Source organism: Molothrus ater, chromosome Z (genome assembly GCF_012460135.2).
Source record: "Molothrus ater isolate BHLD 08-10-18 breed brown headed cowbird chromosome Z, BPBGC_Mater_1.1, whole genome shotgun sequence".
Taxonomy (NCBI): Eukaryota; Metazoa; Chordata; class Aves; order Passeriformes; family Icteridae; genus Molothrus; species Molothrus ater.
Genome location: NC_050511.2, coordinates 1,815,677 through 1,832,603, shown reverse-complemented (window position 1 = coordinate 1,832,603; position 16,927 = coordinate 1,815,677). Strand labels below are relative to the sequence as shown.

The window sequence follows — 16,927 nt, the reverse complement described above, 5'->3', positions numbered from 1 at the left end:
TTATCTGAGTGTTGAATTCCCAGCTTTGGAGGCATCCCCTGCCAGTCACTTTCACAGGCTCAGCCCAAGGGGAAAGGCATTTTCTCATGGACACAGCTGTTTCCTTAAACTGCCCCTGAGTTATGAGATAGGGAGACCAGACAGTGTACTTTCTCTGGCCACTCATTAGCTTAGAGATCCCCTTTTCTCTGCCTCTGCTTGGCTCTAAGCCTCCCCCACAGCTTTTTCCAGCCTCTCTCTTGGTGATTTTTTTCCTCTGGCTGGTAATTGTTCTCATTGCCCTTGGCTCACAGATGGTCCTCAGAGAGCTCAGTGCTGATGTGGTGCCAGCTCTGCTCCACTCCAGCTGCTGAAGGGCATTAGGAGACCAGCCACCACTGCACAGACACCTCTCCTCTGCTCCATATGCCCTTCCACACCCAGGCAGTTGCTGCAAAAGGCTTTGCTCACCACAGCTGGGCCATGTCTCAGCCCCATTCCAGCACCCAGATCACCCTCCAACCCCTCTGCTCTCCACCCTAAGACTCCCCATTCTATATCTCCATCTCCCTACCCACCCTTCCTCCTTGACAGTTCCTCCTGCCATGCATCTGAGTCACTTCCCCTTCTCCAGACCTTTCCTTCCAGCTTTCCCATCCCCTTTGGCTTGGGAGCACCCCTGCAGGGTCACAGCAAACCTCTCCCACACAGGGGAGCAGCCCCTGGGATGAAATCCTTCATGCTGAGGGTAACAAAACACCAGCACAGGGTGCCCAGAGCAGCTGTGGCTGCCACTGGATCCCTGGCAGTGCCCAAGGCCAGGCTGGATGGGGCTTGGAGCCACCTGGGACAGTGGAAGGTGTCCATGCCCATGGCAGGGGGTGGAATGAGATGATCTTTAAGGTCCCTTCCAAACCAAACCATTCTGTAAACCCAGCCCTGGGCTCCAGCCCCGCTCCACAGGGACAAACTGGGACTGCCACCCTGGCAGGATGGATGTGAGTGGAAGAAAACAAGGGGGGAAAAAACACGGCAGAGCAGAAAGGAGGTGAAAGGAGGTCTTATTTTTCACCAAGCCAAGTTGTTTTTGGAGGCACAGACACTGGGCTCATTCATGAAGCAGCTAAGTGCAGGGTTTTCAACGGAAACAATGAATTAACAAGGATGAGCAGCAACAGGATAAATGACCTTTTTCCTGCCTCCCAAAGTGTCCTGTTTCTTTCCTAACTGAGCAGCCAACAGCTCATTTAGCTTCAAGGCACTCAGCCCCAGCAACCTGGTGCCTCTAGAGAAGTCCAAGGGCTTAGAGAGGAGCTTTCCACAGAGGAACCTCCTCCCCTGTGGCTCCACACCCTTTCCACTCAAAACCATGGGAGCTGGGGGCTACAGAGGACTCCACATGGCATTTGGGATGGGAAGCACGGGTGATGCCACCAAGCAAGGCAACAGCCCCATGGCAAAAGCCAAGGCATCATGGAATGAAGCTACATCACAGAAGTTTCAGGCTGAAATCAGGAAAGGCTCTTCACCCAGAGGGTGGTCAGGCACCAAAACAGGCTCCCCAGGTCATGGCCCCAAGCCTGACAGAATTCAAGGAACATTTGGGTGATGCTCTTATGTTTAGACAGTCCTGCAAGTGGTGGGGAAGTTGAATTTAATGGTCCTTATGGGTTCCTTCCAATTTAGAATCACAGAATTGTTCATATTGGAAAAGCCCTTTAAGACCATCGAGTCCAACCATTCCCCCAGCACTGCCAAGACCACCACTGACCCATGTCCCCAAGTGCCACATCCACATGGCTTTTAAACCCCTCCACCACTGCCCTGGGCAGCTGTGCCAGAGCTGGACAACCCTTTCCATGAAGGAATTTTCCCTAATGCAATCTAAACCCCCTCAGTCTGTCCCCTCCTGTCAGGAGCTGTGCAGAGCCACAAGGTCCCCCCTGAGCCTCCTTTTCTCCAGGCTCAGCCCCTGCCCAGCTCCCTCAGCTGCTCCTGATGCTCCAGCCCCTTCCCCAGCTCCGTTCCCTGCCCTGGACACACAAGTTATTCTATGATATTCATGATTCTAAGATCAGTGCCCTGAACCCCAACGCACTGGGACCCAACTGAACCCATCCAGGGGAGAAAGATCCCAGTCCACTGAGAGCCCAGTACCTTTCACCATTGTGCAATTCCTCTTCATAGACTCAGAAGGAAAGTGGTTTGACTGGCAGTTTCTGCTATCTCAAAATCTATCAGAGGGATACAGTACCCTATGCTAACATAACGGATTAAAGCAGAAGATAAAATGCTGTTCCATTATCTATTTATTAAAAGCACCACTTGAACTGCTTTTATTCAGTGTACATCTCCCAGTAAAGAGGCACTCCTTGATGGTGTAAATCAGTGAGCAATTGTGTTTTAACAGCCTTTAGAATGGCATTTCCCCACGCTTTTAGACAGAGTATCAGACAGAAAACCTCTTCCAAAACTCACTTATCCTAACAGGCGAGATCACAGAGCTCTTTACTGCTCCTCTACCACCAAGACAAATACAAAATGGGCTTCTAAAACTCACAAAGCAGAGATCATTCCCATTTCTGCTGCATGAATATCCTTAATGATGGGACAAAAATAAATAATTTTGTTAGCAGGGGAGAACTGTGCAGCTCCCACTGACAGATGGGACTCCTGGTAGGTGATGAAATGCAGGCTGCAGCTCCCAGCCCAACGAGTCCTTTCCTCTGTGGCAGCTGTGGGTTCGGTGGGAATCAGCTCTTACAGAGCCAGAAAGGATGAAGCCACTTCGAATCTAGCAGTTCTCTGAGCAAAAGGGGAAGAAATGATGCCAAACTTTCAGCAGAAGATTTCAGGTGTGAGTACAGCAATACATGTGAACTGCACAATAAAAGGGAGGTTGCTGGATTCTCTCTGCTTCACCAGAATAAATTAGGCTTTTTCTTGGTTGAGGATATTTTTCCATGCCAAGAAACATTCCTCCTTACATTTTGCCAGGCTCTACTGCTTTGGTATTCTAATTTTATTTACGAAGTGTTTCAATAAAGAAACGTGGAGCAAGAGGATTCATGAGCAGGCTGGATTTCAAATGAAATGCTGGTGGAAGACATGCACAGAAAGCTTCACCCTGAGCTGCATAAATCAGTGGAGTTTCCACTGTGGGCATGAGCAAATGTCACATCTGATTGGGGGAAGAGGGAAAGAGATGTAGCCACATGCATGGGGAAGGATACCCATAGTCTGGGAACTATGTGGATGGATGATGGAGGGATGGATGGATGGATGGATGGATGGATGGATGGATGGATGGATGGATGGATGGATGGATGGATGGAGGGATGGATGGATGGATGGATGGAGGGATGGAGGGATGGATGGATGGATGGATGGATGGATGGATGGATGGATGGATGGATGGATGGATGGATGGATGGATGGAGGGATGGAGGGATGGAGGGATGGATGGATGGATGGATGGATGGATGGATGGATGGATGGATGGATGGATGGATGATGGATGGATGGATGGATGGATGGATGGATGGATGGATGGATGGATGGATGGATGATGGATGGAGGGATGGATGGATGGAGGGATGGATGGATGATGGATGGATGGATGATGGATGGATGGATGGATGGATGGATGGATGGATGATGGATGGATGGATGAATGGATGATGGATGGATGGATGGATGGATGGATGGATGGATGGATGGATGGATGATGGATGATGGATGGATGGAGGGATGGATGGATGGAGGGATGGATGATGGATGGATGGATGGATGGATGGATGGATGGATGGATGGATGGATGGATGGAGGGATGGATGATGGATGGATGGATGGATGGATGGATGGATGGATGGATGGATGGATGGATGGATGGAGGGATGGATCCTGACCATACTGCTGCCATCAGAAGGACTTCAGCACCATGGCAGACTTGATGCTGAGGTTGATATCATTACTCCTTCCTTTCCTGTGGCCACCTGCATTTTATCACCTGCTGCAGGTGAACTGGGGCACTGCCTTGCTGGGGAAGGCCCAGGGCCCAGCTGTGCCACCTGCAAGGACACCCCTCCTTGGGGTGGTTCCCAGCCCCATGCACCCCAAACCTCTGGCCACTCTTACATGAGCTGAATTCTGATGGGGCTGACAAACCTGGAAGATAATTTCAAACCACAATCACTTCAAATTCAGCCTGTGACCTCCTTGGCAGGATCTCCCTTCAGCACAGCAGCCCCAAACAGGAGCTGACAGTGCTTGGCAACCTTTTGAACCAGCACTCAGGTCCCTTGGGTACTGAGGGGAGGGTTTCTCTCAACAGCATGCAAGCTCCCTGGCTCTGACAGCCCTGCTCTTGGGCTGCCTGGGAGGGGACCAGCATCCCAACCCCTGCATTCAGGGGTGTGAAAGGGCACTGGGGAAGGTGCACTTGTCACCAGGAATAAACCGCGATGCACAAGTTGTGTCACGTCTTCTCTCCGGGAGGACGGAACCAGCTGAAGTCAGAGGAAATCTTCCCTGGTGCCAGTGGGGTTTGGATCTGTCCTGGAGCAGCGAGCAGAAATGCCAAGCAGCAAGGAGTGAAAGCTCTCCTAAATGGCATGGGTTATCAGCTGGCACAGAGGAAGCCCCAGCCAGGGCAGGTGTCCCTTCACACTCAGGTGCCCACCTGAGTGCAGCCCAAATATCTCCTTTACACAAGTCACCCCATCACCACAAAGCTTGGGCAATGCCAGCTTCCCAGTCAGGCTAAATAAATCCCTTTTTGCTTCCTCTGACAGCACATCTTATCCAGAGCTATTCTGAGACACCAGCAGACCTGGCAGAATTGTGTTTGAGGGTCCAGCTCAGGAGAGCACGGCTGATCCCCTGTGCTCCTGAAGTGTTAAAGTTTCCCAGATGAACCTCAGAGTTTTCCACATTTCACTACCTTTACCTATCAGAATGATCTTAGAGAAGATTTTATTTCTCTTTGCAGTGGGTAGCAAACCAGAAGCAAAACTACAGCAAGGATGGCCCACACAAAAGAGAGGCAAACCTCACCTGATCTGCTTGGAGGAAGAAACCAGGACCAGCCAGCACCAATTCCTTACCTGGTTTTCCTGGCTCAGACACGTCCTAGGAAAATGATCATGGGTCACAGACCCCCCGAAGGAGATGCTGTGCAGGGGAGAAGATTGTCTCCTGCCACGCTCTGCTTGAAGCCCAGGAGAAAGCAGCAGAGCCTGGGGGGGTGATCAGCAAGGCCACCCTCTCAGCTCACAGTGCTGGCAGGCAGGGGCTGACACAGGCAGGGGTGTCACCACATAAAGGGCTGTCGAGCCCACATCCGGGCCTTCTGCTCCTCCCTGAAATGTGGGTCAAGCCACAAGGTGACAGCCAGTGCTTAGGGAGCCATCCCTGCCCACCAAGGTGCTTCCAGCACTGTATCAGAAACTAAAGCCAAGCAATAAAAATTAAAGGAGACGTAATATGGATCATAAAACGCAAGCACAAGACTAAAAAGTCCCCGGACACTGATGTATTATTAAGACAGGGCATGAAACTCCCCTCGCAGCACCGTGAGGTTTCCTTTCTGTGAGAAATTATCCTGGTTTCTGATTATTGTTTTGTCAAAGATGGGTCAGGCTTTGTCAGCTGGCTCTCCAGTGTTAAGGAAAAAAGGTGGTGGAAAAGCTTGGGACTTGTTTGTCACCCTGTACACCACTTCTTGTGCCTCACCCACCCCACTGGGATTTGTGGCTGAGACCATCAGTGCCTTGAACCAGCAGCTGCACACACCCTGGTCAGGAAGGATGCCATGGAGATACACTAAACAGATCCACAGAACCATGGAATGCTTTGGGCTGAAAAGAAACTTTTAAAGGCCATCTAGTCCAGCCCCCTGCCCACGGGCAGGGTCACCTTCCACTAGAACAGAGTGCTCCAGGTCCTGTCCAACATGGCCACAGATGGGGCATCCAGTGCCCCTCTGATAACTGGTAACTAGAATAACTGGCCCCAGCCTAACAAGGCTGCTGGGTTGAACTCTGATTAGAAAAACCCACTATTTTGCTAAAAGTTCTCCTTCCCCCAATCTTGCAATGACTGGTAACTCACAGGCATCCTCCCCCATCCCAATATCCCATTGTTTTCCCACTACAGAAGGTCCCACTGAAACAGCAGCCCCAGCACTGGAAATTTTATGGGGATAGAAGTCCAGATTTAACTCCTTTGGACACAAAGCTGAGGTTTTAATCACCTCTTCTAACTGGGAAAAAAAAAGTGGGAAACTCACTGCCCCACAACCACCGCCCATCATCTCCATACCCCACTGCTCCAGCCCTGCTGGCCCATTAACATCCCCTTCTTCTTGTAAATATTGCCTGAGCACTCCTGCCTGCCCTCCTGCCCTCAATTAACCATGGCCTGGGGGAGAAGAAGGTAAGAAAGCACTCAGATTTAACTGATCTCCACAGATGGTGAAAGCAGAGCTCAGTGAGACAAGCACGGGCAGAGGGGATGGGCAAGGGCAGGGCAAGCAGGACAGCAGAGCCCCTCAGGCCCAAACATCCTTGCCCAGCTGTCCTCATCTCCCAACACCTCATGAGATTTGAGGAAAGTTTGTATGGCACAAGGTTTGGTTCTCTGCACTGAAGGAGGTTATCTTTGCCAGCACCACCTCCCCTCTGCTGAATCCCAGAGCCATCAGGCCTCTCCCACCAATCCCAAGGGGGTGGATGTCCCACCAGACACTCCCATCTCATGACACAAGGCAGAGGTTGGAGCCCACACAAGATCTGCAGCTCCCAAATCCCATGGGAGCCTTGGAGAACACTGTGTTAGGAGTCAGTGCATCTCAGAACCAGCAATGGAAAGAAACCTCTGGAAGGGCCAGGCTGGATGGAGACTTGGAGCAATCTGCTCTGGTGGAAGCCGTCTCTGCCCATGGCAGAGGGTTTGGAACTAGACAAGCTTTAAGGTCCTTTCCAACCTAAACCATTTTGTGACTCTACAATAAATATCTCAGGCTCCAAACAGCACCTCCAGCATCCGTGGGGATGCCAGAAACACAACTGGTGCCTTCAGCAGGGTACCCAGCTCCCAGTTCCAGCTGCAAGGAGCCACAGGTCACCAACAGAGCAGCCCCGGCTTTAGACAAAGGTGGTTGTGCTGGAACAAAAGCAAAGGCCACAGAAATAGGTTGATTTTTTTTTTCCTCTTTTTCCTGAGATATGACTAAACTCCAGGAGCAGGTAGTGCCTGGGCATCCTGCAAGCATCCTGCAAGCAGTGCTTTCAACATGAAGGAACAAAAGGCTGTGGTGGGGAGGAGAATGGTGAGAAACCTTGCAGGCTCCCGAGATTCATTTGAGACCTGGTGTTTGCAGCACAGGCTGTATTTCATCTTTTCATAAGTAAGTCTTACCAGGAAACATTACAAAAAAGGGGGCATTTCAAGGCAGAAAAGTTGGTCGCCAAACGTCATTTTATTTTATTTTTTAAACCCTTTGTTAGCAACTCTTCTGGGGAGCAAATCCAGCAGAGGCAATACAGTGCAGCGTGCACTCCTAAATTAGTTTCCAGGCACTTGGGATGCTTTATTATTCATTTCCTCCAAATATTAGGCAATGCCTTTCACCCCTTTCAAAGTCTATACGAGGGGTCTTTGATGCATTGTGGGACTTGAAAGTTTCAGGTCTAAAGAAGCATTTCTTTTAAGTCCTCCCTTTTATCAAGCATATTCTGTTCTGTTCGCTATAATGCACACAATGGCATGAGAGTCTTGACCTGCTTCATGTCTGATGAGTTGAAATCTCAGATGCATAGGATAAAACAGCCATTCCTAGCAATACAGCTTAAACACTTAGGGCTCTATTCAGGCAAATATTACCCAGGGGTCTGCCACACCACTGAAAAGCTGCAGAAATTGGCTCGGTAGACGGCTGACCAATTCAGCAGTGAGAAATGACCCCGCCACATTAACTCCCCTTCTCATTTCACCCTGGGCGAGCCGGGGTCTGGAGGTAAGCGCGGCAGAAGGCGAGAGCCGGCTGAAGCCAGATTCATTTTCTTTATATAAAGTATTTTTGTGTGCATGTGTGACCATGAATGTCATTATGCGGATCTGCAAGAGAAGGGGAGTAATGGCATTAGGGCACAGGCGCAGGAATCGGGGAGGTTTTTGTCTCACAGTGACACCGGGGCGCTGTCACGTCTTCAGGACAAGCAGAATTTGCAGGCTTTGAAACGCTGCAAATGCCTTAGAAAAGCAGGTCTCTGCCTCTGCTGAAGGCATGTGGACTCTGCTGGGTCACTTTACATCCATCCAGCATCATTCTGCTCCATGTGTTAAGCAGAATTAATACCTCTTGTTCCACAATAATTTACCCTGCTTATAGGTTTTGTTCACCCTGTTTTTCCTTCTTCATACTGCAAGCTCACTTAAGAGATGGCTCCTGTCCAACAATACACTGCACCCAGGGCGGGGATGCAAAGTTAAACTTACTATTGCAAAAGCAAATACATTTTGGTACAAAATGCCATGGTTTTGTCCTTTAGACAGTCGCACCAATGTGTTTTTACAGAAGTACCAAGTGGCTATTTTAGGATATTAATCTCCTCTTATCAATCTCCTCTTGACAGATTAGAACTAAGAAAAAAATTTTTAAAGGCAATATGGAAATGCAGGGGTAAAATTCAATGTACAAGCTGGAGAGTTCCTAAATGGGCTGAAGATGCTGAAATTTGCCTTGCATGTTTTATACCCTAGGAGCAAAAGATGCCTCTAGAACAAGTCAGAAATCAAGGGTTCAGACTACATGGGAAGATGTCTGTAAAAGAGACAGGCCCTGTTTTTCTGACTCCTCTTGCCTGCCCCAGTGCTACACCCTGGTATGATCTGCAATCCCACCCTGTCAGCCTGAGACCAGCCTTGATAACCCCAAACATTTCACTGGGAAAAACATTTCTTAAACCATATAAAAAGGAAGAAGTTCATCTTGCATGAGTAAAACCCAGCTATGTCTTTCCTGATACTGGCAAAACATCCAGCAGCACCTCCTGTAAAATGGGAATATATGCATCTGCAGGCCCTGGCCCTGGTGTGTGTGATTTTAGGATTAGCTCTAAAAGCAAATCAGATCCACAAGGATATAATCTCCCAACCCATCCACCTCCTCCAGGATGCTGCAGAACTGGAGAGCACAAGCCTGATTTTTGAAGGATGCTGAGCATCCCTCTCACAGCTGGCATGGCAGTAGCAGCAACAGGTAACAAAAATAATATGATAAAGACTGGACAGAGCTTTGAGCTACCTCGTATAGTTAAATATGGTATATGTTGCTTATTGCAGGGGAGTTGGACAAGATGTCTTTTAAAGGTCTCCTCTGACCCAAACTATTCTATTCTATTCTATTCTATTCTATTCTATTCTATTCTATTCTATTCTATTCTATTCTATTCATTCTATCCTAATTATTCTACTCTCACATTACCCACCTGGCTAGGGGCTTTTTAGGAGCCCTCTGAAGCATCCTTACTAAAATACCATGAGGACATACATGGTTTGTGCCCCACATGCATGTACAGTGCTGGTCTGCCAGAGGACAGCTGACAAGTCATCACTGTGCATGCTACAAATCCTCTGAGCCAGTAAGAAAACTCAAACAATGTGAAGATTTATCAATCCTTTCAGTCGAGACAACAATTCTATTCCTTTTGAGGTAAACGAAGAGTTTTTGCTTGGGGACCCCATCAGGAGCAGAAGGCAGCACAAGGATGGGACCCATCACTCACCAGCAGCAGAAAGATGCTGACAAGGGTGTCTGCACAAATTTTTAAGGAGCCTGAAACAGCTCCTTTGAGAGAGGGAGACTGAAGAAAAGAGGCAAAACTGCAGGAGAAACAAAATCTATTTGTAAACCCCAGGCAGAGTTGACACAAGGCAGCTGGCACGGGAGTGCAGAGATGATAATGGAGCCTGATGGATAGTTCAGAGGATTATCAGATACCCTCCAACTCAAATATGCTGAGGAACCAATTATTTAATGCTAAAGACAGCGCAAATGGATGCTTAATAAGCTGCATCACTTCAGGATTGCTGGAGCTCAAGGGGCCAAATCCCCACTGGTGTAATTCTGGAAAGCCAGCACAATGAAATACCCAATGCTTCAGATACACACTGGCCCTGCCAGTCATCACCACCTCTGCCAGGAGACTGGGGGGCATGGAGGGGAAACAGCTGGAATTTGGGAGCAGATGGGTGCACATTCACCACCCCAGGCTGACAGCACTCAGCTCTGCAGCAGCCTTGCTGGCTGCCCTGTTTACAGAAGGGCTTGCTGTTCTCAGGAACAGTCTGGGTTTTTCTTCTAGTTGATTCCAGAGAGGCAGCAGGGAAGCTGTAGGAGGTGTGGGAGACAGAAAGGAGTTTAGTCTGTGCTCCAGGCACTGATTAGAACTTGTTTTGGAGTCAGGGATGTGAACAAAGCACCCCTTCTCAAGCTCTTCTGCTGGAAGAAATGTTGGGGGAAAATGGGGTCTCAGCATCCTCTCTGCCTTGCCAGGAGGTGACCCTGCAGACACACCATCCCCTCACCTGGGCTGCTGTTGCAGCCAGAGAAGAGGGACAGACTTCTGCTCATCCTCGCATGCTGCCCAAACTAGATCAGATGGAACATGGGATAAAAACACCTCCACTAACTATAAAGGGGCCCTACATTTTTAAATGTCTGAAGATTGCTTCCTGAAAACACATTGTGTAAGTTTCTCCTTTCATCTGCACTCAAACTGTACTACAGCAGCTGAGGGGTGTCTTAAAAATCTGCATTTCTCCATGATCCAACCTCCACTGGCATCGCTCCAGTAGTCCAGGGGACAGCAGAGATACAAGAGTAGGTGTAAGAAACAAATTTTTTATGATGGGGATGGTGAGGTCCTGGCACAGGTTGCCCAGAGCAGCTGTGGCTGCCCTTGCATCTGTGGAAGTGCCCAAAGCTAGGCTGAACAGGGCTTGGAGCAACCTGGGACAGTGGAAGGTGTCCCTGCCCATGGCAGAAGTTGGAATGAAATGAGCTTTAAAACCCCTTCCGACCCAAACCACGGTCCTACAATTCTGTGATAGCCCAGCACCAAGATGCTCCTCAGCATACATCACACATGCACAGAGGAAAGACGTGGGAATTTGGTCCCTGAGGGATGGGAACCTGCGGGGGCTCACAGCATGGCTCTGCTGAGGGTTTGGCCAGTGTAAACCAGGAAGTTCTCAGGAGAAGATGGTGAAAAAAACCCCAGCCTCCCACCTGACACAATGCAAAATATCTCAGTTCAAAAACATCAGCTCAGGGTCTGGCTCTGGCATATCTGAGCTAGCTCAGATGATAAAAAAAGGATTCTCCTTTCTTCCTGTTCAAGACCTCTAGGCAAACATCCAAGTCCCAGCCTCCTGTGTGACAGCTGCAGAAAACAGGTCTGGAGAGAACCTTGAAATGCCACCCAGATCGCAGCCCCGTGACTGGGTCTGGACGGGGCCAAGCACAACAACAGCCAAAAGCACTCCAAGCATTAACAAATATTGTTGCTTGGTGCACTCCTGTGCAGCTGCCAGCATATCTGCTGCCTGCTCCTTCCAGCACTCAGCACTCAGAACACAGATATTGATGAGAGCATCTTCCACGGATTTACAGGAAGAGCAATTAGAGGTTTGGTCGTTGACGACAGCAGAGAATCGTGGTGGTGGTGGTAAAGATGATTTGTGCTGATCCATTAACACAGCAAACTACCTCCTCTCCCACAGGAAATCTCAATAACTGAAGGGGAGATCAGAACCCCAAGACCCCAGAAAGGTATCAGGACAACCACACAGCTCTCCCCAGTCTGCATCCTGCTTGCCAGCTCTCCCCACAAGGCTCACCCCAGTGTGTACTCACCAGTACCCTTGGTTTTGTTTCAAAATGGTAATGCTCCTTTCGCTCCTCTGACCATTTCCTAGGGAAAAACAGAGAGGAAAAAAAAACAAAACAAAACCCCTCATCAGATCCAGGACTGATTATGTGGTTAAGAAGGGCCAGCTCTGGAGAAGCCTCTGCTGGGATGATGAGAAAACAGAGCCAGGCCCGTTCCTGCTCTCCCACCACACATGTTCCCAGGGTCAGTTCCTCTGCTCATCACCCTTCCCTCCTTCCCTGTACCTCAAAATCACCTAGCAACACTGTGCCATGGAGGGCAAGCCCACCCATCCTCCCCCTGTATCACATCTCCAGTGACAGCTGGGAGATGAAGGCCCCAGGAACGGATCACACCAGGGAAGCTCTGGGCTGCTTCACCCATCCCTCCCCCAGATCAACATTACACTTTGGCCCCTCAGGATTGTCAGCTTATTCCCACATCCACAGTTCAGTCACCAGTGGCAGCTCAGGTGTACCTGCAGTGCAAATCCACAACAAATCCACATTCTGCACTGCAGGGGTGCAGAGATGTATGACCAACACGTGTATGACCAGCATCCTCCCAGCTCTGCCCATAAAAGTTCCCTGCCCCTCTTAGCTTGGGAAAACCTTTCGGAGAAATGGAGCTCTACAGAAGCTCCTGGCCACCACTGGCACTTCAAATGATGGAGATGGGGGCTTGCATTTCCAGAAGCTGACAGCTCCATGTGGGAGGCCCAGCAGCTTGGCTGGACTCAGGGCTGATGAAGGAGATTGGCAGAAGGATGTTTTGGGGTGCTTTACTCCACTTCAGAACAGCCTCAAGGTGTGAGAACCCCACCAGCAGGTAGCCAACATATCAACAGGATCCCCTAGGACAATTTGGGGGGCTGGCCCAGGCCTTCTCCTGGGTGAGGACAGGGAGGAAGACCATTGTGGCTATCACAACACTGGGAACATATGATGCAGTAGTGCTCAGCTGGAAAATGCTCCTGTGGCTCAGCAGTCAGATAGAAAAGCACTGTCTGCATGCCAAAGAAGCCATAATCTGGGCTATTTTCCCTAAAATGGCACCACCAGCTCACATCTGTCCTTGGACCTGGGTTTGTACCTGAGTCCTGGACAGGGTGAAGAGGCTCCCTCCTACTCAAGGAAGCTGCAAATGAAACAGAATCTCTCTGCCAAGGCTTAGTGGTGTGCAAAGCAAGGAAGAGCCACTCATTGTGTGCAGTCTCTCTATTACAGAATCACAGAATCACACAAAGTTGGAAGAGACCTTCAAGATCATCAAGTCCAGCCAGTTCCCTGACAGCTCAACTAAACCATGGCACCGAGTGCCACATCCATGGACAAGGAGACATTTGTTATCATGGGGCAGCTGGAGGTGGAGACACTGCCTTCTCTTCCCCAGTTCCCCAAGAGGTTCCTGACTGAATCAATCACCCAAGCATCTCTTTTTCTTCTCCAGGCAGCCCCTGATGGGTTTACTAGTGCAGGATCCACCAGCACTATTTCCCATTACTCATGACAGAAGGAAGCAAATGGGATTCCTCTCCCAGCTTTTAGAATGAGCCAACGATCTTGGTTTAGCCTTTATGAGATTCTCATTATTTTCATGGGGAAGTGTCAACAACATTTTCCAAGCCAGGCTGACACCTGGATGCCAAGATGGAGAAACCAACAGGCTCTGATCACCCTACCCAATCTATGACAGTGTTAAATTACTGCTCTGCACATACACTCAAGGAACACAGCAAAACCATGAAGGATAACCCTTGTGATGGCCCCTAATTCTCCTTCGCACTGGCCTGAGGACATTTAGGCAGTCTGAGGATATTCATGGAGCACATGTGAGTGGTACAGCATGGAGTGGCTGCAGACCAGCCCCAGGGCCACGATCAGCCTCAAGAATGGGACTTCCCTGCAGCCAGTGAGTCCACATGCTCTCAAGAGCATCCAGCTGCTGTGACCCTCCAGCAGGACCTCCTTCCTAAGCCAGTTCATTAGCCTCCTTCCTTACTTCAGTTCATTAACTCACAAGGAGCCACCACTGTCCTGGACTAATGGCTTGTTTGCCACTCAACAGCCAAAAGCGATCGACAACAGGCAAAGAGCTTAATGCAGGCCACTGTCAACACACCCACATTGGGCCAGCACCATTATCTTTGTTTGGGGCAAAAACCACAGGGGAGGCTGCAAAAACCCTGCAGTGGACCCTGGCTTCATGGCAGAGCTCATGAGCTCTGCTTGGGTCAGCACAAAACCTCCCCCTGGCACCAGGGCAGGGGCTGGCACCACGTTTCCCTTGAGAAGTGTTGGGCTTCAGCTCTAACTTCTGCCCAAAGCCTCCTTCTCCCCGCAGGTCCTTCACTGCCTCATTCCCCAGAGCAAGAGGAGCTCAGCTTCCAATTCAACACCCTGTTGTGGGCAGGTGGGGTAGGTGCCTTCTCACAAGCAACAGGACAAGAGGGAACAGCCTCAAGGTGAGCCAGGGCAGGTTGAGACTGGATATGAGGAGAGATTCCTTCAAAGAACGGGCTGTCCAGCCATAGCACAGGCTGCCCAGGACAGCGGTGGTGTCCTCATCCCTAGAGGGATTTAAAACCCACGTGCACGTGGCACCTGGGGATAGGGGTTGGTGGTGGCCTTGGCAGAGCTGGGGATGTGGCTGGACTCGATGGTCTTGGAGGACTTTTCCAACCTAAATGGTTCTGGGACTCTATGTTTCCACCTAAAACAGTTCAAAGCCCTGTTTGAGGCACAGAAGAATTCTCATGGGTCAATAAATGTGAGTTCCTGGGCTAAGAAAAGGCTGCACCTGAATCACATTTTCATCAATCCTCCAAGAGGGTTTCAGTTTCATCAACCCAAGAAGAGTGGCTGAGAATAAACACACCCATGATCCACCCTCCGCACCAGAAGATGCCCTGATGCTCTTGTAGCAGTTTCCAAAATAGGACGGGCATTGCTGAGGGCAGCCCAGGCTTCATTCTCCCGTTCCCAAAACACACGTGCAATGAGAGGCTACAAATCAGCCAGGCTTGCCTGTGGCTTCCCCCTCAGCCACAAGGCCCCTTTTAGCTTCTTGGGGTGGTTTGCAGAAAGACTTGAACACGCCCTCCTGCAGATGACATTCAGATTTCTAATTACCCTCCCTGGGTACATCACTGACGTGCCACATCAGCTCACTCGCGGGGCTGCTCCTCTCACCACGTGTCCCCAGCAGTGGAGCTTCTGCCCCCCTTCAGCACACTGACCTCCCTCCCCATCACCTGGCTGGGCTGAGCTGCTGGGCTGGGAGAGATCATTCCCAAATAAAGTAGTGATGTGGAATGCTTGTCCTGGCCTCGAGCCAGGAAGAAACAGAAAAAGCCAGGAAGAAACGTGAAGAAACAGCCTCTATCACAGAATCACAGGGCAGTTTGGGTTGGAAGGGACCTTCACAGCCATCTGGTTCAAGCCTCTTACCATGAACAAGGACATCTTCAGCTAGACCAGGTGACTCAGAACCCTGTCCAGCCTGACCTTGAATGTTTCCAGGACTGGGGCATCTGGGCAGCCTGTGCCAGTTTTACCACACTCACTGTAAAAACCTTCTTCCTGACAGCTGATCTAAATTGATTCCCCTTCAGTTTAAAACCATCACCCCTTGTCCTATTGTAACACACCCTGTTAAGTTTGTCTCCATCTTTGTTCTGAGTCTTCTTTAGGCCCTGGCAGGGGCTCTGAGGTGTCCCTGAAGCCTTCTCTTGTGCAGCTCAACAGCCCCAGCTGTGCCAGGCTGGCTCCAGAGCAGAGGGGCTCTGGCCCCTGGAGCACCTCTGGACATTCCAAGAGGTCCATGTCCATGCTGAGGACACCAGAGGTTTCTCCAGGGAACAGCCCTGTCCTCAACAGAACAAGCACTCACGTATTTCCAGTGGCCTTCCAAGGCTGCCATCCATGCTCTAGCCCTGAGCAGCCAGCAGCTGGAATTTAGGTCACCTGGAGCACAGGACTGCCCTGGACTGACAGCCAGCACAGACCATGGGCATGCCCTCCCCAGTGTCCAGGACAGGAGGTGACTCCCAGGGACAGCCTGATAAACCCACACCAGTCCCTGGCACACCAGGTAGGGCTCAGCTCCAACTAAGGCATCTCAGGGGGTGCCCACACAGATCCTGGCTTTAGTTGCCTTAATGCAGGTTCTCATTGCTACACTGGACTCCCTGAGCAAACCCAGACCCCATGCCTGGCTTTGTTGGGCAAAACTCTGGGCCTGCATCCCTCCTGACTGACAGATGGAGACTAAGCAATGTGTCCTAGGGTAAAAATGGACACTACTGCCAGCAGATTGTGGCTACACATGTGGTGGCTGCCCCAGCTCTTACTGCAGCCCATGGGGATGCAGTTGGCACCATTTTGGGTGTTTGGGGAGCCATTTGGTTGCCCAAACTTCAGTATCTCTCTTGGGGTGTGAAACACCCTCCAGACTCCAGATTGAGCACCAAGTTAGTATTTTTATCTGCCACTGCAGCCTACCTCCAGCTCCTGGTCTAAGTTTCAACAGCTCCTAAATAAAACCCATCTGCATGTGATGTGGATGCTCTGCACCCTCAGGCCCCTGCTGTGATGAGCAGCACCAATCCTGGCACATCCACACTTCCAGGATGGTTCCAGTGCTTGTGCATAATAGGTCTGAAACAAGTAAATTTGACAAAGAAAGGAGAAAGAGCAACTGATATGCAAATCCATGTCATAAATCATTCACCAAATCTGTTCTGCACTTTTGAAATAGTCTTAGAGGGTGCTTCCCAAGTGCTGTTTGCAAACCCTCTGTTAATTTGGGAAGCAGTTGCTTCTACAGTAGGCTGTATTACAGCATCTTCAAGAAATCCCCATCAAATGTTACTTTAAAATGCCCATGACTTTTGCAATCAGTTCTTTTTAAATCTTCTTGGCATATCTGAAAACCAAACATCATAAAAAAAACCCCTTTGCTATGATTCATCTGCAATGGGTCTAAGCCTGGGGAAGAGCTCATCTCACATC

General features: G+C 49.9%; 1 protein-coding gene across 1 annotated transcript in view; it reads right to left on the bottom strand.

Annotated features, from left to right (window-relative positions):
- Positions 1–16,927, bottom strand: part of ZBTB7C (zinc finger and BTB domain containing 7C) — a 90,068-nt gene that overhangs the window by 61,121 nt on the left and 12,020 nt on the right. The window contains exon 2 of the mRNA XM_036403310.1: positions 11,900–11,957. Within this exon, the coding sequence (XP_036259203.1) occupies positions 11,900–11,957 (58 nt within the window). The remainder of the gene's footprint in view (positions 1–11,899; positions 11,958–16,927) is intronic.